This window comes from Prionailurus bengalensis, chromosome F2 (genome assembly GCF_016509475.1).
Source record: "Prionailurus bengalensis isolate Pbe53 chromosome F2, Fcat_Pben_1.1_paternal_pri, whole genome shotgun sequence".
Taxonomy (NCBI): Eukaryota; Metazoa; Chordata; class Mammalia; order Carnivora; family Felidae; genus Prionailurus; species Prionailurus bengalensis.
Genome location: NC_057353.1, coordinates 72,327,609 through 72,354,034, shown reverse-complemented (window position 1 = coordinate 72,354,034; position 26,426 = coordinate 72,327,609). Strand labels below are relative to the sequence as shown.

General features: G+C 45.2%; 1 protein-coding gene across 4 annotated transcripts in view; it reads left to right on the top strand.

Moving 5' to 3' along the window:
• Nucleotides 1–26,426, top strand: part of ASAP1 (ArfGAP with SH3 domain, ankyrin repeat and PH domain 1) — a 343,719-nt gene that overhangs the window by 221,335 nt on the left and 95,958 nt on the right. For all 4 annotated transcript variants that reach the window (XM_043601770.1, XM_043601772.1, XM_043601771.1 and 1 more), the window contains exons 5-7: nucleotides 1,296–1,441; nucleotides 25,198–25,272; nucleotides 25,719–25,768. In XM_043601770.1, the coding sequence (XP_043457705.1) occupies nucleotides 1,296–1,441; nucleotides 25,198–25,272; nucleotides 25,719–25,768 (271 nt within the window). The remainder of the gene's footprint in view (nucleotides 1–1,295; nucleotides 1,442–25,197; nucleotides 25,273–25,718; nucleotides 25,769–26,426) is intronic.

Below are 26,426 nucleotides of genomic sequence, written 5' to 3'. Positions count from 1 at the left end.
TTGGTTACATTTTCAAGGTAAAGACAATAGGGTTTGCCAGTGGGTTGTATCTGGGGTATGAGAAAAAGAAAAATCAAGCATGACTTTGATGGGTTTCAACCTGAACAACTACAAGAATGTATTTGTCATTAACTGAGATATAAGGGTCTGTAGAAAAAGAAGGTCGGGGGCAGAACATTAAGGGTTTGCTGTTAGCATGTTGAGATTGAACATAGTTATCAGACATCCAGGTGGAGATATTGAATAGGCAGTTGATATAGAAGTCTATATTTCAGGGCTAGGGTCTGGGCTGGGGTATCAATTTGGGATAGAATAGAAGTTATTCAAAGCCATAAACTAGATGAGATCCCAAGAGAGTGAGCATAGAGAGAGAGAAGAAAAGCCCAGGGCTCTCCAACACTATGAGGTCAGGGGGATGAAGATCCAGCAAAGATGTTGGAGAGGAAGGAGCAGCCAAGACATAGAAGAACGGTGAAGAGAGTGTGATATTATCCTGGAAGCCCAGTAGAGAGAGTGGGAGTGGTTATTATTTATGGTACACTCACTCTTTGTACAGTTCGTATCACCTCTTCAGCACCGCATTCATGTAAGATAGGGTTAGTGTCATGTTACAGATCAGGAAAGCAAAGCTCAGAGTGAGGAAATGTATTCACAAGTATCTCATTAACGCCTTGTAATTCTCCAACTAGGATAATGGTCATAAAAGTTACAAAACTGATAAGATAGCTAGCTTATAGGTGGTGAAACCAAACCTCAAACGTTGATCCATCTGATCCATGCCTTCACGACTCACACCAAGAGATCGTGTGCAAAAAAAATCATTTTAAAAATGCTGTTCCTCAGATCTGAGGCTTAGACAGAATTAAAGGAAATTAAGATGAGTTGCAGAGAAGGAAACCTTGTAGAACCCGTGGATGTTTCTTTTGCATTCCAAGATTGATTTTCAAAGGAGACTTTTCTCCTTGTTCCTGCTAATCATAGTTTCTTAATGGAAATACGATGTGCTTTGAAATGGGATGATAATCTGACCCTCCCCCCCGCCCCCATGGGGAGTCCATGGGCTAGCTGGGATGTAGGTGAACTGAACGCTGTGAAAGAACAAGGAGGAAACCCCGTTTACTAGAGTGAGCGAAGACATCTAGCTCTCCGCTGACCACCTCTGGACGCATTCAGTGAATAATTGATGCCGTGTCTCTTTGCCTTCCTTTTAAGAGTTTCTAATGATCAATCAGTGTTCAAAGTAACTCGTCATTGTGGCAAATAATAGCTCAGACTCCTGCCTTCTTCTTTTTTAGATCACGTACAAAATGAAGAAAACTATGCACAAGTTCTTGACAAGTTCGGAAGTAATTTTTTAAGTCGAGACAACCCAGACCTTGGCACTGCTTTCGTCAAGTTTTCTACTCTTACAAAGGAACTGTCCACACTGCTGAAAAATCTGGTAAGCCATTGCATAAGTGATTTCTAAAAATTTCAGCCAGACCAAAGTACAATAAGATCACGAAGAGAACAATTTAATAATCTTCTCCCCAGCCCCCCGTCCTGGGGGTTAAACAAAATTAAAATTAAAAAAATAAAAAACGCAAAGCTTTTTAGTCTCCGGTATGGAGTCACGTGTAAAGAAAATACCGTTGTAGAACTCATAGATCCAGCTTCTAGCAGGGTAGATTTATGGAGTCGGAGAAGGTAGTTAACCTGAATTCTCCTCCCCATTCTACCATTGCCTTGGTTTGGGTTTTGTTTGAGATAGCTTCTAGCGACTTTTGTTTTTTTATTAGTTGAAAGAGTGTTGATGATTTCTGTGTCAAACATACACTGGAAATCCACGTTGCAAGTGTTATACCTCACTTGTTTGAAGACAAGCATGCATTTTGGTCCCTGACTTACAAATAATTAACCTCCCCAGTTCCTCACGTCATTTTAACCCCCCACCAAGAAAAAGATTTTGGGATTCAGGGGAATCCAGGGTTACAGAAGTTGATGACAAAAGGAATCCCTAAAAACCTGGGACGTGAGGGGTGTCTGGCTCCAGGAGGCAAGCTGAGTTGGGGCTGGGGCGGTCTCTTTGGCGACACTGCTGTCCGGACACCCGCCCTCACACCCTGTTCACACTGAGAAGGCTCGTTCTGTGTGGCATCACCACCCAGCCCTCCTTGTACATTAAATCAAGTCTCTCTTCTCCCGAGTCCCGGGAGATAGAGGCACAGGGAGGTCGCACAGTCCCAAAGGAAGACGATGCCATACTTTCCTCGGCTCTTTCCTGAAGACCGGCAGACTCTTCCTCTCCCCCAGTCTCTCAGTATTGCACCCTGGCCTCCTTTAAGAACTCAAGACGTCTTGGCCCTGGGTTAGTTGTCTTCTATCAGATAGGCTTCTGTGACCTTACAGGAGAATCTTGTCACAGATCTGTTCAATACAAACAGCTAGTTTACAGACGATTACATACTCTTCGAAAAATTAAAACTGCCATTCTATAGTGTTTTAACCTGAATATTTGACCAATCAGAGTCTCCTTTTTTTTCCTATCCTACTAGATGAATACATGTGTGTGTCTGTCTTCCTAACAGCTTAATTCTAATTTGTGGTTTATGCCATTGAGTTAGTCTCCTACAGTGACAGCTAATCTTAAAGAAAATGAAGATGGAGAATAGAAACAGGTCTTATTTCCAAAAACTTCAGGAACTTAGGACCAACATGTTCCTGTACTTTGGGGTTTATTTGACAAATCCGTGATACCTCTGTAAATCTTAGAGTATTTAAATCGCTTTTATTCGGAAGATGGCCCTCATTTCTCCTTCCTCCGGGTGCTGCCTGTCTTTCTGCTGATGGCCTTGCTCAAAGGCCATGTGGTGGGAAGAAGGGAAGTGAAGCAGTACTCTGACTATGCACGTGAGTAATTACTGGTAACAGACTTGCTCAGGGAGGAAGTTCTGTTTTCCCCCGAGGTGGGTGTTTTCACAGGGGTGTCTTGCTAATAACCTTTAGTTTCCGGGACACCAAATGTATTTGGCTTCAGTCGAGACTCATCCCTTGCACATTTCCTGGACCAGTCCATTCCTCCACTTCCCTCCACTGTGGGTTCCTTCCCCAGCGTGTGCCGGCCCCACAACGCAGTGGTCACTTGTGGAACTCATGGAACATTCGTTGTCTGTATTTGCTTCCCTAATACTGCGCTGACTTGCCACCATACAGAAACCACTGATATTTATTGAACGCCTTGATGAACCTGGTAATGTGCATCATGTGTAGATTTCTTTTCTTTTTTTTTTTATGTTTGTATATTTGTGAGAGAGAGAGGGTGGGGGGCAGAGAGAGAAGGAGACAGAGAGAATCCCGAGCAGGCTCCGAGCTGTCAGCAGTGTCCGACGCGGGGCTTGAACCCACGAACCGTGAGATCATGACCTAAACCGATACCAGGAGTCGGATGACTCAGTGACTGAGCCACCCAGGTGCCCCGGTGTGTAGGTTTCTTATTTTACATCATACAACAATTCTATGGTTGTTATACCTTCAGTCCAGATGAGGGAGTTGAGGCACATCAGTATTTAACCTGTTCAGGGACACTGTTAATAAGCAGACGTGTACCCGAACATTCTGTCTGTGAGTCCATTGTCTCTATCACCCTACTCTGTTACACTGCCTCTATCGCCCTACCTTGGTGATTGTGTTTCCCTGAGTAATGCTGATCTAGCTGGCCCCCTACACAAACTCCAAGCTGCAGGCCTTCTTCCTCCCTGGCTACTCTCCTTTAAGGGGTAGAAGTCTAAGAAATATCTGATAGAAATTGCTAGAAGACCCAGTTCGCTTAATTAAAAAAATAAAAACTGACATTTTCTCTTTGAAGTTAGTAGTGGCATGCCTGATGAGGAAGCAGGTAAAAGAATCTGTTTGTACTATAGTTGGTTACTAAGGGAACGCTATTCTGACTGAATAAAAAGCCAGTCCCAGGAGTTTATACAACCTGACAACAGTTTCAGCAGCTTGCTGCTTCCCTTTTTATGTTCTGCCAGGAAAGGATAGAGCGAACCAGACAGGCTGATGCGGCCAAGCCTTGGAGCAGAGAGAGGGCTCAGAGGAAGCCACGCCCCAGGAGGGAGGGGCTTCTGGCCAGCTTGCAGCCCTCCAGCCCCCACATAAGAGTTTGGGGAGCATCCTGGAGCTTGTTAGACCTCTAGAACACCCCCTGGGAACCAGTATTTCTCAAGAGGCTCTTGAAAAGCCTATTTTCTTAAGCTAGTGGAGTCTGGAAACGTTAAGCAAGAATGGATACAGTTGGAATTCAGAGAGTAAGATAAAAGAAGGTACTTTGATATTTTTAGACTTTTCTAAATTGTATCCTCAGTGCAACCAGTAAATGCCAAATGCCTCTTGTGTTCCAAGGTCTGTGGTACATATGGAAAAATGTCATTTTCTAATAAAGGTAGTACTTACAATGGGCATTTTAATAATTTTCATTAAAACATTACTTACTTTCATATAGAGGAAAAGGAAACGGTAGATTTGGGGGTCAGGTGTAGCTTTCTGCCTTCGACTAACTCTAGTTAGAGAAAAACTCTCATCGTGTTGCCTGTAAGTAATCGGTATTGGGAGTGTATTGTGTTGAGGGGGTTCTGAAGGGTTGGTTGGTCCTGAGAAATGTGACCCGCTAAGTGATGATAACTGTCTCTTCTCTGTTGGTTTGTCTTCATCTCCCAGCTTTCAGTGACTGTGGAAGGTGGGATGGCCAGGTGGGAAGTTACGTGAAAACCCCAAGAGCCGCAGGGATGCTGGCGCTAACATCAGACAGGGCTGGGGCTGGTTTCTGTTGTCTAGCTTCTGACTGCTAACTGACCGCCACCTGAGGACCCCAAAGAGAGTTGTCACTGTGGCTCTTTACCCTGTGAGCTCGTGCCAGAGTCGACGCACCAAGTCAGGTTTAAAGTAACTCACGTTTCCTGGGCGCCTGGGTGGCTCAGTAGGTTAAGCATCTGACTCTTGGTTTTGGCTCAGGTCATGATCTCACGGTTCGCAAGTTCAAGCCCCACGTTAGGCTTCATGCTGACGGTGCAGAGCCCGCTTGGGATGCTCCCTCTCCCCTCTCTCCCTGTCCCTACCCCACCTACACTCTCTCTTTCTTTCAAAATAAGTGAATAAACTTTAAAAATAATTTTTAAAAAAAGCAACTTGCATTTCTTCCTGCCTTTCGCCTCCACATACCAGGAGATGTTTTTTGTAAAAAAGCTGTTTCACCTCACAACAGGCCGAGAGAGGCTGTGAAGGGTGGGGGGGAAGTAGGGTCTCCATTGGACCTGCCAGCCCAGCTCCCCGCTCAGCAGGTTTACAGCCATAGGCAAACGGTTGAACTTGTAGGGCTAGTGTCCTGACCTGTACATAGCATTGCTGGTATCTGTTGTGTGGTAGTGATGGGACTTCATTGAGATCATGGAATCAGATCACCAAGCACAGTACCCGACATGCGGAATTTACTTAACAAATACAAGCTTTTATTATTATTTACATCTTCTCATTTGATCTCTATGGCAACTCCCCAGGGTAAAGGCAGGAATAGAGAGTCCCATCCCATTTTACAGATAAATGCATCATATCTCCAAAAAAATAATATGCCTGGAAATAGTGGAGTTGGGGCTCGACCGCAGGTTCCCTGACATGCACTGTTTCAGCGATGTGCCCCCAGCAGCGACAGAGTGATGGCATTGCCTTTCTGTATGGGTTGTGGATGCAGGTAGCCCACCTGGCTTGACTAGAACCTGTGTGAGTAGCCATCAACCCGTGTTTGTGTCTGTTTAGCTTGCAAAATTCTTTCTATCCGCATTTTCCCTTTCATTTCCCCCACCAGCGAGTTATAATATACTAGAAAAAGAGTGTTAGCCAGTAGTTCACAAACATGTGGTCTTAGGACCCCAGTCTTAAAAATGATCAAGGAGGGGCGCCTGGGTGGCTCGGTTGGTTGGGCGTCTGACTTCGGCTCAGGTCACGATCTCACGGTCCGTGAGTTCGAGCCCCGCGTCGGGCTCTGTGCTGACAGCTCAGAGCCTGGAGCCTGTTTCAGATTCTGTGTCTCCCTCACTCTGTGCCCCTCCCCTGTTCATGCTCTGTCTCTGTCTCAAAAATAAATAAATGTTAAAAAAAAAAAAAATGATCAAGGACACTGAAGAGTTCTTGCTAACGTGGACCATTTCTATCCATACTTACTGTATTAGAATTCAAAAGAGAAGTTTTGAAGTCTATTAATTCATTTTGTTGCAGTATGCCGTTTGGGTGAAATAGACAAAAAAAATAGAGCCTCACACAGGTCTATACATTGGAAAGAGAAAGGAGTACTTTACGAATTCAGGTGATCATCAGTATTCTTCTTTGATACTGTGTCAAAACTTGACAAGGGTTTGTTTCTTAAAAGTTAATAACAATGTCTGTGAATCTGAAACTGCGTGTGACAGGCTCACTTTATTCATTTCTGAGAAAATGTTTGCCAAATACCCATGTCTCAGTACCATAGTTTGTCAGCCATTCTTTCAAGGGGAAAAATGGTGTCCCCTTAAAAAGGTAACAGACAAAACTAGCTAGTTCAGCTAGCAACTCAAAATACTGCATAAGTGCTTTTTCTCAAGATAACTGTCATGCTCTGGTATGCCTTGAAGGTAGTTTGTGTGTACTTCCTATTATATCAAACAGAATATAAGAAAGATGTACTCAAGGACTGATACATAATCAAATCAGTAATTTTTGCTGTTTCATCGTGGGCATTCTTTATTTTTTTATTTTTTTAATGTTTATTTTTTTGAGAGAGAGACAGACAGAGCATGAGCAGGGGAGGGGCAGAGAGAGAGGGAGACAAAGAATCCAAAGCAGACTCCAGGCTCTGAGCTGTCAGCACGGAGCATGACTTGGGGCTTGAGCTCTTGAGCTGTGAGATCATGACCCAAGTCAAAGTTGGATGCTTAACCAACTAAGCCACCCAGCCACCCCTCATCATGGGCATTCTTAAATGAAAATAGCCTTTTTTTTTTTTTTTTTTTTTTTTTTTTTACTGCAAGAGCATGACCATAAACAATACAGTGGCCTCGGTTGGTGTTCAGCAGTGCCACAATTCACATCAGGGCACCAGCTGTTTCACCTCCATTACTTTCGTGCTGTCAGTGCTAATGTCTAAACAGTGGGAAAGTCAGGTAAAATCTGTTAGTGCTATTATGAAAGTACTATTGACCTTTGGGACTTCTAGGGATCTGTACCATGCCTTGGGGACCCCTTGCATAAGAAATCAAAGGCTTTGCTGTGATTCTGGCCCTGGCCTGAATAGATTAACACTGCCTAAGTTACAAATGTGAATGTCCTCACTGGCAGAATGAGGAAGAGTTACCTTCCTTACCTGCCCTATTCTTTTTTTCTTTCTTTCTTTTTTTTTTTTTTTGAGTGTTTATTTATTTTTGAGAACAGCACATGTGGCGGGGGGGGGGGGGGGGGGGGCGGTTGCAGAGAAAGAGGGAGGGAGAGAATCCCAAGCAGGCCCCACACTGTCAGCACGGAGCCTGATGCAGGGCTCGATCTCACAAACCATGAGATCGTGACCTGAGCCGAAATTGAGAGTCGGAAGCTTGACTGAGCCACCCGAGGCGCCCCACCTGCCCTGTTCTTGTATGAGGATTATCACACCACACAGGTGAGAAACTTTGCAAGCTGCCGAGTCCTGGAGTCACACACAGTGGGCTATTACCGTATTAATAAGCTACATTAATATTAAAACCGCTGAGGCATTAATAGCCACTGCAGGAGACTTTATTTATGTATCTTTTCTTACTATAAAAAGAACACATGCCTAGTGGGGAAAATTGAGAATCCAAAGAGAAAATTGCTGTTTCTCTTTTATAGTCTCCCTTCCCAGAGATAACGGTCATTGATACTTGGGGTTTATCTTCCTAGTCCTCTTTCCTGCACCTCTTCTCCTCCAAATAGATGAAATCATATGTTCTAAGCAACTTGTATTTCACTAGATTTCTCTTAATGTTGGCGTTAGAGCATTTGCACCCTCCCTCATTGGGACGGATGACAGATTCAGAAGCTTGAGAGGGTGTGCATTCCCAAAGAACCCATCATCCTTGACAGTTCAGCCTTTGTTCCCGTGGAGTCTTGTCCCGCCCCAGTGCCAGGACATCTGCCTGATGGCAGCCCAGGTGCTACGGCAGGAGGAGGACCCGGGACTTACTGTCCGGTGGGACTCCCCAAGTACGTTCCAGAAGGTCGTTTTTCTTTTGCTTCCTGTGTTTTGACACCTTAAAATGAAAACAAGTTCCATAAAAGGGTGACATCCATCAAGATAACATTGCCATTTGTATATTTTTTCTGATTAAAGTCCAGGTCACCCAAAACTACCGAGGGGGTGGACCGATCCGAGAGGGAGGACAGATCTGTGGTTACCAGGGGTTAGAGAAGGGGTCAAGGGCATGACCGTAAAGGGGTAGCCTGAGGGAGTCCCTTTGTGTTGAGGGAACAGTTCTCTGGCTGGGTGGTGGTGGTGTGGTTGTGCTGACCTGTTCCTGTGGTAAAATGTCACAGAGCCATACACAGGCATACTAAAAACATGACTGTATGCAGAAGCCCAGGTATCAGTGACGGTTATCTCTGGGAAAGGAGAATATAAAACAGAAACCACAATTTTCTCTCCGGATTCTTAATTTTCCGCCACCAGGCATCTGTAGACTGGTTGATAGTCTTATCCCAGTGTTGCTTCCCAGGTTTTGATAATGTCCTGCGTAAGCTGTTAACTTTGTAAGGTCTGCGTAAGTTGTTAACTTTGGGGGAAGCTCGTTGAGGGGACAGGGGCCCTCTCTGTACTGTTTTTGCAACTTAGTGCTGAGTCTGTGATTTTTTCCAAAATGGAAAGTTAAAGTATAAATCATCGAATTCTAGTCAGGGAAACAAAGTGGGGAAAAGCCTTGAATGATACAGCTACCGTTACATGAAAATTTCAACGTGAAACCAATGTGCCGAGCAAAACTCAAACCCTCTCTTCTCTGCCATGCCCTCAGATCTGTACTCCCACTTTCTTTGCCCCCACCCCCCCCCTTTTTTTTTTTTACAGGTTTTCTAAACCAGTCTTTGTCCGTGTTTTCAGTTGCTCCCTCTAGTCAGAGTCCTTTTTGTGGTCACTGTTCCCAAAACATGAACTGATGAGCTCTTTCCCCTCAGCAGGGAGTCTTTGTCGTGTGTGAATACGCCGAGGGAATGCTGCCTCTTAGTGGAGAGAAGCCAGTGCGATGTGGACAGGATGTATTTTGTTGATGTTTGTTAAGATGTGTGAGGCCAGATTACAAGTGCCTGGGCTTTTATGCGAAGTACTTGTCATATAATCTGGTCCATAAGCATATGCTTAGTAGAGAGTAGCATTTAAAAAAATATATTAGAAATATTTCTTTAGTTGACTTAACCAGTCTCTCTGAATTCATCCTTCTTCCTGTTAAAGATGCTTTTGTAACCAAAGCCAGCTCCAGACATAACACATCACTTGTTGTTTCTGGATTATAAACTATTTCTTGCTTCCATGCCTTTATACCTTCCGTTCCTTCTCCTTTTAATGTCATTTAGTAGTTAATGTACATAGAGTAGATAAAGGCTTTCTTTACAATGCAGCTTCCTTGTTTAAAAAAAAAGGAAGAAAGGAAAGCAGGATGATCTTTTAGAGTTTTAGCTTTTTCTAAGTATTTTTTGTTATTCATCTGATTAAATACATAGAACCTAAATTATGTTCAATTTTTTCTTTTTCTTTTTCTTTTCTTTTTCTTTTTTTTTTTTTTTTTAAGTCATTGGAAAGAAAGCCGTAAAAGCATTGCTTGCTAAACGGTGCTAGATCTGCTCTCTGGCCAGCAGCAGGCCACCGTTCCTGGTGGCTCAGTCGGTTCAGCGTCTGATTTCGGCTCAGGTCATGATCTCCTGGTTCATGAGTTCGAGCCCCTCGTCAGGTTCTGCGCTGACAGCTTGGAGCCCGGGACCTGTTTGGATTCTGTGTCTGCCTCTCTCTCTGTTCCTCCCCTGCTCACACTCTGTCTCTCAAAAATAAATAAAGATTAAAAAAGAAGAAGAAGAAGAAGAAGAAGAAGTTAAGGAGTCAACAGTAAATTGCATCTATTTAATCACCAAGCCACCAAATGGGACGGGAAAGGAGTAACTGGTGGGTTGAAATAGATTCTCAGTGGGTAAGGTAAACTATTTGAACCGTACCCCAACCCCCCCAGTGCAGCAACAGTGTTAGGAAATATATGTAAATCCTCTTGTTAAAGGAGGTGCCCAGAAGGATTCTGGTCCAGCCAGGACTGTCCATGCCTTCTCTTCCCTGAGCCTCTGGACAGTTCTGTAACTTGCGAAAGATCCTCAGTCTCTCTTTTAACAGTTAGAGGACCGTTATTGCTTCAGAGCTATTGAAGCACAAGAAAGATTTCTCCAGCTACATAGCATTTCCCGTGTGCAATCTCTAACTACAGGGTATGTGGTCGAGTTAAGGATTTGTTTAGTGTTCAATTTTTTTTCTTTTCTTCCCCCTCAACTGAGAATAGCTAAGAAATATACAGGTTGGACCTGGATTTATAGCTAATCAATTATTTCTCAGGTTCTTTGAAATACTGAAAAACGTAGAGGGCGTGAGTTTGCTCAACAGTCCATTGGGAGCCCCTGGGTACCCTGGATTATAGAATACAACTTAACAACCTTCTTTGCAGAAGAGTCATCCATAATTGGAAGGTTTTAGCATTTCATCTGCCAGACATCCCCCCATGTCCTGACGGGCTTCCCTGGCAGTTACTATCGTGAGAGCTATCCATGTGGGTAAGAAGGAGGTTTCCTTTTTCTCTTCCATTGTAAAAGTTGTACATGTTTACTATAAAAATGTGAGAAATAGGGGACAAAATAAAATAAAGGTAATTCTACCCTTCTAACTCCTGTTAATACTAATAATATACCATGCCCTTTGAAACAATTTTATAGATTTGTACACGGGAAACTGATAAAATTCAGAATTTTACAGATTCCAGAGTGGTGGTAGGGTGCATATGCCACATATTAGATAACATCCCTCCCACCAGCACCCCATGACTTTTCAGGCAGGTCCTCATAATTAAATGCAATCAGTCTGTTTTCTGCAGTGGAACCTGTGAATGTTTACATGAAGTAAGAAAAGACTCTGAAGGGTGCCACCTCAGTTCAGGTCAGAGCTTACGACCACCTGAATTCACGTTAGATCAGGTTTTGTTGCCAAATGACTTTAAAAAACAAAACAAAACAAAACAAAACAAACCTTGTTATTATACATATGCTTTGCAAACCTTATTTGAAGCCTGTTGGCTGTCTGGGACTATATAGATAAAATTGGAAAAATCACTTTAACAAGCTACATAGTATAAACCATAGTTGTATGGTTCATTCTATAATGTTCATTGTATAAACCATAGATTCCCTATATAAAAATTGAATTTTACATTCATCAGTGCAGGTGTACCTTGTCTTAAATACATCCAATATACGGAAGTCCTGTGGTATCCCCAGCCTGAATTTAAAAATGATTTATTTTTCTTTTGGCTTTTTTTTCTTTTAAGGATTAACATTAAAAAGAGTGTAAATAGGAAGTTCAAATAATGCATTTTTTTAAAAAAATATTTTTTTTAACGTTTATTTATTTTTGAGACAGAGAGAGACAGAGCATGAACGGGGGAGGGGCAGAGAGAGAGGGAGACACAGAATCCGAAACAGGCTCCATCCAGGCTCTGAGCTGTTAGCACAGAGCCTGACGCAGGGCTCGAACTCATGGACCGCGAGATCATGACCTGAGCCGAAGTCGGCCGCTCAACCGACTGAGCCACCCAGGCGCCCCTCAAATAATGCATTTTTAATGTTTATTTATTTTGAGAGAGAGTGTACGGATGACAGTGGGGGTGGGGAGAGAGAGAGAGAGAGAGGGAGGAGGGAGGGAATCCCAAGCAGACTCCACATTCATCATGGAGCCCAACTCAGGACTCGGTCTCACAACCACGATTATCACCACCTGAGCCAAAATCAAGAGTGGGCACTTAAGCGACTGAGCCACCCACATGCCCCTCAAATAATGCATTTTAAATAGGATTGAATTTTCATCTTGAGAATTTTGCATGCAGTGAATAACACTTTTCAAAATGTTTTAAATGTGTGTGTTTGTGGCTTTGTGGCTGTCCAGTGTTACTCTACTTGAAACAGACTCACAAAACAGCTTCTCGATGCTAGCAGAGGCTTATGTGTGAGAGTCGTGGTTCTGTGAGAGAGGAAGGAAGGAAAAGCAAGCAGCGTGGAGGAAGGAGAAGGAAACCAGTCACTTGTTGGAGGAGAAAGTTTCATTAGCAGTAAGAGAAGACTGGGCATGGAGGGGAAGGCTTCCGATTCACCCTGGAATGCTCGGGCCCCCTAATATTTGCTTATCAGTATCTCTCTTAAACAAAGCTAGAGCTGGTCTCACCCTCGGGGTCTTCAGATGGGAGTTTTCATTATTCTTATGGTTAAATTTTATTTATATAAATAATACTGGTAACAGTAGTGTATCCAACGAGCTGAGTATATCCCAGACACCGTTTTAAGCACTCACGTGTTATACTAGCCAGAAGGGGCTAGAATGTGCAGCAGTCGTAAATTCACCCCCAGATCTCCGTGGCTTAACAGAGGGAGGGGTTCCTTCCTCCTCACATCCCATGTCTACCAAGGGGGTCTGCTCCACACGCTAAGTCATTCAGAGACCAAGGGCCCATCACTGCAGGGTTTGCTACGGCGGGGGAGAGGAGAGAGCACCACGTGCAGGCTCGTCACTGCTTCCCCTGGTGTGTTAGTTCCCCACCTTAAACTGTGTTCTTAGCCCCACTGGCAGGAACACTGACAGGAAATAGAAGGGAGCAAATAGAATATTTGGTGAGTATTACCATTTCTGCCTCGTTACTCTTGACATCAACCCTACCCGGTAGTAGCCATTATTATCCTTACTGAACGGTTGGGGAAACTGAGGCACAGAGTGCTGGGGTAGATATCATTCAAACCTGGGTGGTCTCCTCCAGACCCCCATGCTTTGAAGAACACTGGACTGCCTCTCAAGGTGTCAGGATCCTTTTACGGATATAAAGTAAAGCATACTTTTAATTCGTTTAAGTAAAAAGGTTGATTTAAAGGACCACAAGCACAAGAGTGGCAGACACGGTACAAGGGTAAGGCGCACACTGTCGGGAGGTAGCTAGCCTTGGGTCTGCATGATCTTGGTCCCAGAAGCCTCCAGAGCTCCTTTTCCAAGCCCAAATCTGGAGCCTGTTGTGAAAAGCAAATGCGGATGTTTTCCTTTGTTCAGAGAATTCTGCCACAGTCAGCTTCACACGCACGCCTCTGACCTCTCCCCCTCTCCCTGGATTTCCCGTTCTCCGTGTCCGGCCTGACCTCTTATCTTACCTGGACTCTGCCATTCCTCTCCCTGCCTCACATTAAGTGTTCTCGGTTGAACTGGGTTTCGATTCCTCTGCAGAATGTCGCCCCCGAGTCTCTCCTCACCTCCGCTTCCTGTAGCCTCCCAACGAGGCAACCCGCTCCACACCCAGACTTTTGGGCAGGTACCACAGCCCAGCTAGGGCACCTTCCTCTGGGCCGATGTCAGCCAGCACCAGGGAACACGGATTTGTGAGGGGAGTGTGGCTGGGTTTCAGGCACCACTTGAATAAGCCAGGTTGATGCTTTGAGCTCTGTACACTCTGTGCAACCATGTGCAGGGGCCGTGCCGGGCCCAGTGCATCTAACTCCCTCTTGTCTGGGAACACGAGTATCAGGGCCTGAGGTGCCTTTTCCCACAAGTTTTCCCTGAAATACTAATCCCATGCTGCCCTCTTTTTTTATTTAAGTTTGTTTGTTTGCTTATTTATTTATTTATTTATTGAGAGAGGGAGAGAGAATGTGTGCGTGTGAGCAGGGAAGGGGCAGAGAGAGAGAGAGAATCCCAAGCACTGACAGCGTGGAGCCTGATGTGGGGCTCGATCTCACAATCTGTGAGATCATGACCTGAGCCGAAATCAAGAGTCAGACGGTTAACCCACTGAGTCACCCAGGCGCCCCCCATGCCGCCTTCTTTGACAAGAGTTCTGGATTGAAAACCACTACATATTGCCCTTGGGGATTTACAGTGTACATTTGTATATTAAAGACTTGGAGACATCCTGTTCTTAGAGACCTGACCAGTTCAGTGTTTTTTAAAACTTCCTTGATCACAAACATTCTTGTGTAAGAAACTTTGACTTCCCATGGAACCACCTTGAGACGTACCGATCGAGAGGTTTTCTGGATCAGGTGATCCATTTCATGTGTTGTTGTTTATTTGTTTTAATTTTATTCCACTTTATATCTGTTCTTCTAGAATTTATTTCTTATTTACATTTCAGTGTGTAATTTCTGATTATTCAAGCTGGTGGCTTCTTTATACCTTGCTTCTTTAAGATTATACCCTCTGGTGCCTTTTGGTACCATTAGGTTTAACATGAAGAAACCCCTTGCTGATCCAGTCTTGAACTAGCAGCTTACATCTTCCCCTAAATATGAACAGGCCCTTTTATTGACTGGTTGTCTAGCCGTGTCAAGCAATTGAAAGTTCAGAGAGCTGGCAGAGTGCATGACTTTGAAGTCAGGTAAAACTGAGTTCACATTTCTGTTCCCTCGTTTCTCAAGCTGGGTCACTAGAGGCGGAATCATTTATTCATTCACTCCCTCATTTATTCACCCAGAAAGCAAGGACATCAAAAGAGGCTTCCCAGAAGAGACACCCTTGAACTAGGCCATAAATAATTAATAGATATTTATAAAACTATTCTCTTAGGCTTGCAGATGCATGTTTCCTTAAATAGAAGCATTAAACAGCATTAAGCTTTGGTTGATACATTTGATATTTAGAGAGTCAGGTGAAAGTCTGTACTTCAGGTTTTTGTTCCCCCCCCCCCCCCCGCCCCAAGATTTTCTAAATTGTGGTCCTGACTTAGCTAGTATTTACCAAATGTCCATTCTGTTCCAGGCTCTGCTGAGCTTGACGATTACTTCCATTCAACAGACTGCTTATACAGACTCTTTTAATAGTTTACACTAAAGTACTTCATTTTATTTTATTTTATTTATTTATTTATTTATTTATTTATTTATTTATCTTAATGTTTTTATTTATTTTTGAGACAGAGAGAGACAGAGCATGAGCAGGGAAGGGGCAGAGAGAGAGGGAGACACAGAATCAGAAGCAGGCTCCAGGTTCTGAGCCATCAGCACAGAGCCCAGTGCAGGGCTCGAACTCACGACTGTGAGATCATGACCTGAGCCGAAGTCGGACGCTCAACCGACTGAGCCACCCATGTGCCCCAAGCACTTCATTTTATGAGGAAGGATGGACATGGGGTTGGTTCCAGATTTTTTAGACTTCCTGCTTTTTGCTGCCTGCGAGTAGAGAAAACTTTTTTTTGGCATCATTTGGCATCACAGGCATAATATCCAAGATTTCTTTTTTCTGCAAGGGTGGCCTGGAACTATAGCAACCGGTGGTGAGTATTACAGCCACCATTGAAGTAAATTATTTGAATTCTAACATTTTCAGTGAGGGTGGAGCAAAGTGAGTCTTAATTAAAGCACAAGATGTGGACCAAGCAGACAGAGTGGGGAGTCCAGGCGAAGAGGGCACTGCTTCTCTGCTTTTCTACCGGTTAAATGAACACAGTGTCTACAGTAAGAAATCCCTGTGTCCTCCTGGTGTCGTACGTGGTGGGCCCCGAGTGCTTGCGCTCACTTATTTTGTTAAATTTTTTAATCTGTCAGGAAAGTGCTTAAAAGCGTGTTGTTGTCAAACATACAGTGTGTGATAAAGATGTTCAGTGAAGGCAAGGAAAATGTAATTTGATGTCACCTACCGTAGGCTTTTGTTCTAGTTTAAACACAGCAAATTGTAGATGACGTGCGTGGAAATGAAATTACGGGTCTGAAAGTTGATCGTGAACCAGCCGATTAATCGTTTCAAGCACAGTAGAGAAATCGTTAGGGCCGAGATGTCTCTTCAAACCAAGGCCCAGCTGCCCAGGCCTTTCTTCCTTTTGCTTCCCCGTTTATCTTGGGCTTACAAGTCGTAGCCGCTCCCCCTTTTGTTGTAATTATCCTCAGATGAAGTCAGATGCTGCAGATCGTGCAAAGAAAAAAAGAGTGCTTTCATTTTCATCCTTGATGTAGGAGATGATGTTAAATCTAACCCCTCATTTACTTAAATGGAATTAGACAAAACATAATTGCATTATTTTACGTTAAGGAATTCTCCTATTCCCAGATACTCCCACGCCTACCCATTTTTCTCTGTGAAACTTCCAGTAGAACTGTATTTTCTGCCAAATTCAGTCTTGTCGGTTCCCGAGCCCTGTAACGTCATGGTTTGATTTGGTTCCCCTTTTCCTTAGGTCTCCCCAAGCCACCCAGAGCAGTCATTCCTGTGCTTTTTCTCCTGGTAATTATGGCTGAGACCCACCTCTGTCCTGTTTTCGTGGTAACTGTGCCTTGGCGATTTCCATGTGTTGACTGCAGGTGTTCCTTCTCTAAAGGAACTTGGGTTCTCCTTCTCCTTTGACTTTGGACAGCTGCTGTTAGTGTAAAGCAGTTGATGCCCCAACTGGACCTTGCACCCAACCCATCACGCCTAGAAAGCTGGTTTCAGCCTGGGCCATTGGGCCCCACCCGCAGAGTGTCTGGTTAATTAGGGTTGAGACTGGATTTCTAACAAGTTCTGGGTGATGCAAACACTATTGTTCCCAAGACCACATTGGGAGACCACTAGGAAGGACGGTCACTCTGGACAGAGGTATAGAATTCCCTAATGTGACAGAGAAGCTGTCATTTTTCCTGCCAGATTCACTCCCTCATTATTTTTACTTCTATACCTGCCATCTCGTTTCTATGTTGTATTAATACGTCAAATAACAAGTTGAGTGAGAAATAAATTGCTGGTTGATTATATCGCCCTCTTGTGTTTCTGTGTCATATTTCTTTTTAATACTATTCTGAATAAAAAATACCAGTTCATTGCTGAAAACTTAGGAAATACAGGGGGAGAACCCCTGAAATAAAAGTCACTGATAACCTTACAATTCACTGTTTATGGGTTGAGATCTATCTATCTGTATCTTCTTTTTTTTTTAATTTTCTTTCTTTAACATTTATTTATTATTGAGAGACAGCATGAGCATGGGAGGGGCAGAGAGAGAGGGAGACACGGAACCCGAAGCAGACTCCAGGCTCCGAGCTGTTAGCACAGAGCCTGACACAGGGCTCAAACTCACAAACCGTGAGATCATGACCTGAGCTGAAGTCCGTCACTCAACTGACTGAGCCACCCAGGTGCCCCTGTCTATCTGTATCTTCTAATCTCATTCCTATTTATAAATCTTTTCTTATATGTGTATTTATTGTCATAATTTTTTAACCACGTTGGTTTCATACTATAGTGCTGTTTTATAACCTGATTTTTCACTTGTTTATACATTTTGAAAATGTTTTCCTGTTTTGGAAAGGAAGACTGTAGCCTCGGATCTTTGCTTACTTGGAAGCATACAGCCTTTTAAAACAGAACTACCATGGTTGAGATGGGATCAGGAGCCTAGACCCTCTTGGGTCTAGTCAGCATGAGCATTTCCCTCTGGCTTTTCTCACCCGGGTCGTCTGGATTTCTTTCTGGTGTGTTTAGTCGTATCTCAGTATCTCATCTTAGGCTCTGAGAGTACTGTCCCTGGAAGGTATATTAGAGACCTTGTAGACCTCGTTTTATCAGTGGCAGAAATGAGAAGTGACCGGCCTGTACCCACACAGCCAGGTGGAAGCAGGTTCAGGTCTAGAACACTCTTCTTCTCCAGTTGTCAAAGCCAGGCAGCTGCTGGATGGAAGGTACCTTTGGTCCTTCACCCCCAACCACATAGTGGGAGCAGTTCTCATCTCCCGTCCCTCTCCTAAATCCACCGTCACCTCCCCGACTTCTAATCTGGAAGTGCAGAGTGCTCCGGGAAGACCAAAACTCGTTCACATTCTGTAATACTTCTGAGTCTCATGATAACTTTTCTGGTGTGGCGAGGAATTCATTTGTTCAGCCATTTACTCAGTCAACACGCGTTTTATTTAGGGAATCTACACTCTGCTAGGGGTTGGATGTAACACAGTGGTGGGTGAAACAGCCATAGCTCCTGCCTTCAAGAAGCTTTGCTCTAGACACTAAAGAAACACTCAGATGGTTGTCAGATGCATTGTTCTTTGAAAGTGAGCCTATTCTGCCTAGTTAAGACTCAGGGGAGATCAGACAGGAGAGACCTATGTAGAAATGTGCTCAACACCTCACTGAGGAGGAGGCATGGAGCCTAGACTAGGAGGCTCTTTGCCAGGAGCCAACGGAAGACTGTTCCAGACTGATGGTAAAGCATGTATATGCTTGAGAGCTTGATGAATCAAGAACCAGAAGGGCCGGCATGGTTGATGGGCGGGGGAAAGGGTAGAGGGGCTTCAGACTGGTTGCCAGGGCCAGACTTAAATTGTGAGGTTGGATTTGAATCCAGTCCATGGGAAGCCATTGATGGGTTTCACGCAGGAGAGTGATATGATCTGACAATCATTTTAAAAGATCACTGGAACAACAGGACTCAGGAAATGAGGATGGCCTTTGGAGTCAGTAAAAACCTTAATTAAGACTCTGACCATCCGCGTAGTCACTGTTTGACCTTAGGCAAGTTACTTGACCTCTCTGAGCCTGTTTCCTCAATTGGGTGAGGCTAAGATACATCCTACTGAGTTGTTGTGAGCAATAACTTCAGGTAACATACGTTAAACACAGTACCATCTGTCATTTTAATAACTCTAATTCAGGCTGATTTGCCTGGATTAGAGCATGGTGTATAATGGGATGCATTACCTTACAGTCTGTAGAGACTCCCTTGCGGGATGAGGCAGGGAAACAATAAGCTTGGAGGGAATGTGGTGCAACATGAGGGACATTCGAGAGTCCTGCCAACCTCCGTCCCAGCCTCAAAAGACCTATTCCAGTATCCAAAATGCCATCGTATTTTTTCCACCACTGCGGCTGAGCTGTTCAAGTGTGAGACAGTAAACCTAGTTACGTTTTATTAAGAGTCTGTGTTGTGCAGCGTTTTGCACACATAGCACCCGGCGTCTACATGGCAACACCCTCAGCACCGTATGGAGGCAGCCTTATCGTTGCCACTATAAGGAATGAGACTAAATCTCTAAGTCTCTGAAAGGTTGAATGACTTGTCCAGGCACACGCTTGGCTAAGTGTGTGCCGCCTGTTGATCGTGTGAGTGCTGGGCACTCCAGCAGCTGTGAAGTGTAAGCTGTTACAAATGCCTGAGCAGTGGGTGAGGTGGGAACATTAAGTCTCATCTGCGTGGGAATTGTAAGTGCCCTCAAAGCAGTATTCTTTGTTTCCCCTGAAAGCATATGCAACCGAATACAATAAAGCTTAGTTTAGTAGGTCGGTAATGGCTGATAATAATAGTCTGTATGTGTATGCAGTATATTATAATCTTTGAAACATTCTGATAATCGGGGGTGCCTGGGTGGCTCAGTCGGTTGGGTGTCTGACTCTTGATTTCGGTTCAGGTCATGATCTCATGGCCCTGGGATCTGTCTGTCTGTCTGTCTCTCTCTCTCTCTCCCTCCCAGTCAGTCTCTCTCTCTCTCTCTCTCTCTCTCTCTCTCTCTCTCAATAAATAACTTTTAAAAAAAGCACATTATGATAACCTACAAGAAGATAATGCTGTAAATAGTTCACTGACTTGGGAGTTAGCCCTGGCTTGTGGTTTGGCCCGTCCACTTGGCTGAGTGTGTTTGAACATGTTAATACCACCTTGAGGGCTCTGGGGAGCAGCCAGCGGAGCAGTCGGATAAAGCAGACAGCCCTGTGGCCTGCTACCCAGTGGGAGCTCCGCTGGCATCCGTTCTCCCTGATCCTGTCGCACCAGCCTTGGCTAGTGGAGGAAGGTGCCAGGACACCCATTTTAAAATCAGAAAACCGAGTCGGTCAGGTTAACGGTTTGCCCAAAGTCCCCAGGCCAATAGTAACGAGTGGCCACATTCTGGCCTTCTCAGCTCCTGCTGAGAACTCTTTCCAGTGTATCTTAACACCCTGGAAACTGCCTGACCACAACCGGGCACTGCCATGAAGGTGCATAAGTACGCCATGAAGGAGTTAACACACTAAACTGAATATCTAATTTATTCCAGGGAATCGAAGACTTAACTGCTGGGAGCTGGCTCATTATTTTAATTGGATTTTCCAATGTGTTGAGCAAGTCAGCAGATTTGCATTAGCCTTACTTTCTGTCTGTAGAGGGGAAGGAGAGAGAACCGGTGGGCAGTAAGGTAGGAACGTCAGGATTAACGCAGGATGACAAAGCAAGCAAATTATGTCCCCGTTCATTGATAACGGTGCCGTGTGCATGTGGGGGCCGTGGGGGCAGGGCACCACATGTAGAGCCGTGCTGCGCTCCCACTGCGACGCTGCTGAGTCACTGTCCCCCACGCCTGTGCTCCCACAGGGTGGCACAGCCCCCCGGGTCGCAGGCCCCCAGGCGAGCCAGAAACCGCAGTGCAGCGTGGCCACCGGCAGCTGCCTGCTGGCTCCAGCTTTGGGACCTGGTCGGTTAGTGGACAAAACAGATGAGATGCTTCTCCCTTAATTAAGAGGCATACCTTCTAGAGAAGAAAGACAGGTGATGAATCATAAAGAATGAGATCATGTCGTTTTGTGGTAAAACTAAAGGGGTTTAGAGAAAAATCAGAGCGGGTACAAAGAGGAAAGCCGTCCCGAAGTCCTCTCTAACGGGAGCTGTTTGTCTCATGTCTGGTAGCGTCTGAGCTAGTTGTAAGGAATAGGTGGTTATTGTGATCAAAACCAATATTAATTACAGTCTGTTTGCTTAAATCACTTTTGCATAATGAAAGGATAGACGTCAGCCTCCTCCTGTCTTTGTTCCAGGTTTCTCGTTGGCCTTGATATACGTATATGCTCGCAGAGGAAATTTCCACTTTGTGAGGAAGCAGTTTGTTTGGAAAGCAGACACATTTACCGCACCCAGACACCACTCCTGAAATGCTTTCTAATGTGTTTGCTTAATAAAATGGAAAAAGAGGTGCTCTTAGAAACATATCCTTCATCGTCCTGTTATCTTGGCTTGTGTAAAGAACTTAGTTAATTCAACTTTATCATTAAAGGGAAGGAAATAGGTTGGAAGTTGAGTAAATGGAAATGGAATCAATAGAATTTTAGTAAAATTAATGGGAAATAATAGATTTGAAAGGCTTTCAAAACATCCACTGAGGATAATGAAGGTGATACAGGAAGTCTTTCTACTCGTTTTTTTTTACGTTGGCCTCCTCGTGGTTGCCCTGGAGGTGCTTTTGTATTCGTTTGCAAGCTTTGCTTAGGCTGTGAGAAGGATTCCTGAAAGAACTGGAAAGTGAAAAAGCAGGAAAGTCACAGAACCCTACAACTGTGAGGTCATGTAATCCATCGCTGTCGAGGTACCTTCCAGTGTCGGAGAAAATAGGCCTTCTCTTCATTGAGATCTGCAGCAAAGGAAATTTTGGCCTCTTGATAAATATTTCTCAAAAGTTTCCTTTTCTCGAGAGTAGTCTGTTTTCTCTTTGACATCTCTCTGCATCTTCATAATGACAGAGTTGCTATTCGCTCTTTCCTTAAAACCATTGCCTTTGCCAGTTCTTGCAAATTAACCGACTTTTTCCTGGGAAGTAAGGTGGGGAAAGATTTTTTTCCTGGGGCCTTTTGCTAGGCTCATCCTGGGAAGATTCTGAATTCATAAATACACAATGTTTGGCCTTCTCGGTTTCTTATCAGCCCCCAAGAGTATGTGTGTGGATAACCACAAAGAAATTCTTAATTCTTGGGGTTTTCCATCAGTGCCACTGCAGCCCCCCCCCCTCCCACCACCCCCCAACCCCGACGACAGCACTGAAAGGTTACAGTGTGTGTCTATTGTGTGGTCTGTACATGGCTTTTGAGGGACTTTTCCTTCCGCGCAACCCCCACATTCAGTACTAACCACAGTTTCATAATTTTTTCATTCTTATTTTGTAATGTAGCCCTCAGACCAAAATGGCATAACAATTTTTTTTTTCCTGCTTCATTTCACAAAGGATTTGAGGCATTGGTGAAAAGCCTGATTCTAGGATGAAGTTAAAAATGGTTTATAATCACTGTCATTTCATTGTTTGTTTAGAATATTTTAAAGTTTTATGTATTTAAGCAATCTCTACATCCCATCTGGGGCTAGAAGTTACAACTTCTAGAGGTTGTGTGCTCCCCAACACAGGTCCAGAGTTGTGTGCTCCCCAACCGAGCCAGCCAGGTGCCCCTGTTCTTTTTATACAGAACTTTGTATGCTGTGAATGCTGTTTATACTTTGCTTTTGTCATGTAACAATTTATCTTGGAGCCATTTCCAGAGTTACACATAAAGAACTTTCTCAGTTTTATGGCTACAGTTTAGAACTTCCGTAGTTTATTTATCTCATCCCTTATTGACAAGTCCTAAGCTTCCCATCAGAATAAATCCTGTAGAGAGGAACCTTGTGCTCACATGATTCTCTATTTCCTGTATTCTACAAGTATTTATTGAGCACCTACTCTGTGCCAGGCGGTGTTCCAAAATGTTGAAAATAGGGCCGTGAACATGCAGACCCTACCCTTAGAGAGTTTGCATTCAAACTGAGGGTACAGCAAACAGATGAGGAAACAGATACGTGCATGGTGAGGGATGGTGAATGTTTTGAAGAAGATTAAGGATTTCTACGAATCGAGGAGAGGTAGGCACTGGCCTGGCGAGTGGAGGGCTGGTTGGCCCCTGCCTCGCTTACCACCATCCACACAAACCTCCGAGGCCCGAGGGAGAGCAGGATGCAGGAGGCTTATGTTTCAGGAAGGAGCTTCATCTGTGGCTGAGAGTGAGTCCTGTTCATCTTTATTTTCCCCATCTCATACCCACAGCCGGTGTTTTTCAACGTTATTATTACCTGAAAACTGCACCACCCCATCCCAAGGAGTCTTTTTAAAGATATTTGGGGGGGGGGGTCACCTGGGTGGCTCACAATTTTGGCTCAGGTCATGATCTCACAGTTTGTGGGTTCGAGCCCTGCATTGGGCTCTGCATTGACAGTGCAGAGCCTACTTGGGATTCTCTCTCCCTCTCTCTCTGTCCCTCCCCTACAAGTAGCTAAATAAACACTTAGAAAGAAAGAGAGAAAGAGAAAGCAAGGAAGGGAGGGAAGGAGGGAGGAAGTTAGAAAGTTTAAACTAAACTTTGAAGTTTTAATGCCACAGATATACTCTATATCAAGTTTATATACTCTGGCCCTTTGGAAAGCCACAGCCATTGTAATAGCTAAGATGTTTTTCACCCCACTCCCCAGGAACCAATGCCCTTGACCTTACAGAACACAGACTCCGAATCCGTGGCTCTCTCGCTGTTGGCGCCTGCCAGCCAGGCTATCTCTCTGTGGGTGGGGGAGCGGGGGGTAGCGAGATTGCACAGATAGAATCGTCTCGGTATTCGGAATCTCTTTGTCTTTGAAAGAAGAGAGAGTTGGTTGTTTTTGATCCAAGCCCTCTGGTGATGTGCCTGGACAACTTCTCTTGCGTGGAAACTGGAAGCCGGGGGGCAGAGGTGGAATGGTGAGCCACAGGGAGCCCAGGATGAGAGCGGTAGGCAGGAGCTGGCAGAAGGTGTCCGTCTGTTCCGTGTGGCCTTATTCTTTAAAAAAAATTTTTTTTAATGTTTATTCATTTTTGAGAGAGAGAGACAGAGCATGAGCATCAGAGGGGCAGAGAGAGAGGGAGACACAGAATGTGAAGCAGGCTCCAGGCTCTGAGCTGTCAGCACAGAGCCAGACGCGGGGCTGGAACTCACAAGCCGTGAGATCATGACCAGAGCTGAAGTCGGATGCTCAACCGACTGAGCCACCCAGGCGCCCCATATTGCCTTGCTCTTATTTCTTCTCTAACGTCCCTTTGGATTTTGAAAACAGATATGTATTCACTTGCTGAGTGTGTGGGAGCAAGCTAGCACTGTGAGGTGTATTAACCCCTTCACTGCAGCTGTCTGCGGCAGGTTGTCACGTCCCCCAGTTATCTAGGGGGCGCCCAGGGTCCCGCACCAAGCCTGCAGGTGTCCACGTGGGTCCTTCTCGCTCCGCTCTCTCCCTCCGCCTCTGTACGGCACTTGCAATCCCGCGATGTGGCAGAGTGGGTTTGCATACGGCGACCACCTCTGTCCCTGGGGTGTGAGCTCGCTCGAGGCAGGAACAGTGTTTTATTCACCTCCACCTGGCCAGCCGCTAGCGTGGTGGGTGTCACAGAACAAGGACATGGTAAGTGATTGATGGAAGGGTGACTGGCTGGCTGCAGTGACAGATGAGAACACTCTTGCACGGGAGTGAAATTATTTCCTGAGTGAGGGAGCCCACCGACCTCGCCGGCTATGACCTGGTTCGGCAGGTCCCTGTAGTGTTGGTTCCACACGACTAGACCCGGTTTCCCCACAGTGCTACGGGTCCGTGTCATTCACTGTTCCCGGTCCTTGTTCGGCCCACTCTTTCCCTGCTTGCCTTTCCCTCCCTTGGTTTCCCTGCCCCGCTGTCTCCAGCTGGGTGCCAGCTCCGTCTCCCTCTCCTCTGTAGACCCCTTTTTGTTCCAACTTAAAATCAAGGAGACTCAGGCCACTGCCTCAGAACAGTGAGAAACCCGCACTTGTATCTTGTGTTTCTAATGGATCTGGGCACAGAGAGGACACAGTGAGTGGGACAGTCGTGGTCCCGGCCCTCACTGAGCTTACGTTCTGGTGGGGGACAGAGTGCACGTATAAACACACCGGGTCATTTCAGATAGTGACAAATGCCGAAGAAGCGTACGAAAAGGAGTAATAGAAGCCAGTTGTGTGGCTCCCACCTGCTGTGGGGGGTGGGGGGGGCTGGTCTTGCCGCCTAACCTCGGGGCGGTGCACAGGGTCAGCAAGATGGTGCGTGAAAGCCCTTACGCAGAGTCTGGTGTGTGCAAAGTGTCCAGTCCACAGTAGCTGATTTTGTTATTCTGCACGCACTCCCTTTTTTAACCATCTTCCGTGTTTGCTTTACTTTCCAGCTCCAGGGTCTGAGCCACAATGTGATCTTCACCTTGGACTCCTTGTTGAAAGGAGACCTGAAGGGAGTCAAAGGAGTAAGTGTCCAGAAATTTGATTTTCACTTTAACTGGAAAGGATTGATTTTTCCCCCCTCTTTAAAGATCATAGCGTTACTTGCATTTGAAGGGCACTCTGAACATTTCTAGCATAAAAACTACTTGGAAAATGATCATTGGAAAAGATGTGCCGCTTCACACAGTGTTATTGACTGAGGAATAAGATGAGGCCCTTTCCGGATTATCGGTGGGAGCCCACGGGGCTGCGGGGAGTCTGTGCTGAGCGCAGGCATCGCAGCGAAGGCCGCCCTTCCCGCTCGCTCAGGCTCCTCGTCTACGACACACGCCGTGACGTGCGCGAGGGTGTGTCCGGTTTCACGCGTCCTTGAAAGGAAAGCATTTTTGCTGCCGTGTTATTTCTGCACTGTTTACTTGCCTTTGAGCAAAAGTGAATCCAGTCTCAAGTTCGTTTTCTCTTTCCTAAGGATCTCAAGAAGCCGTTTGACAAAGCTTGGAAAGACTATGAGACAAAGTTGTAAGTCATTTTTGTTTGTTTGTTTTCTATAGTTGTTCATTTCTTAAGAAAAAGTTAACTAGAAGAAGGACAGAGCTCTTACCTGATCTCTTTTGGACAAGAACTCGTTGAGTACCTCCTTGTAGAGGCTAAGAGCCCGGGTGTGCTGACCTGACCGGAGGTGTTTATTCCCCTCCTCCTCGTCATAGGAGGAGGGAGGTGCGCTGTTAACTCCCAAAAATTTGTGAGCCCGTGGCTGCTGACGCTGACTATCAAGTTGTCCATCTGACCGTTGCAACTTTTCTTTAATTACAGCTAGCATATAACTGTAGGCTGTTTACATTCCTGCATAGCAATTAGGAAATGATAAAAATTCATAGCTAGCGTTTGTGACCTCCTTCTGCCCGCCGGGGCCTGTGTGCCGTGTTCTACCTGCGTGACCCCCACACCGTGACCTCACCGTCTGGTTGTGGATTGGGGAACTGAAGCCTGGAGAGACTGAAGGGATTACAGGAGGTCATGGAGCTGGGCGGTGCCACGCTGCCTTCCCCAGGGTCTGTGTGGCCCCTGAGCCGGAGCAACACGTCACGGGCACGGCAGGCCCGCCTGGCAGGCTGTTGCAGGGACTGTGGAAATAACGCACACGAAATGCACGGTGTGGGCCTGGCTCAGCTTCCTG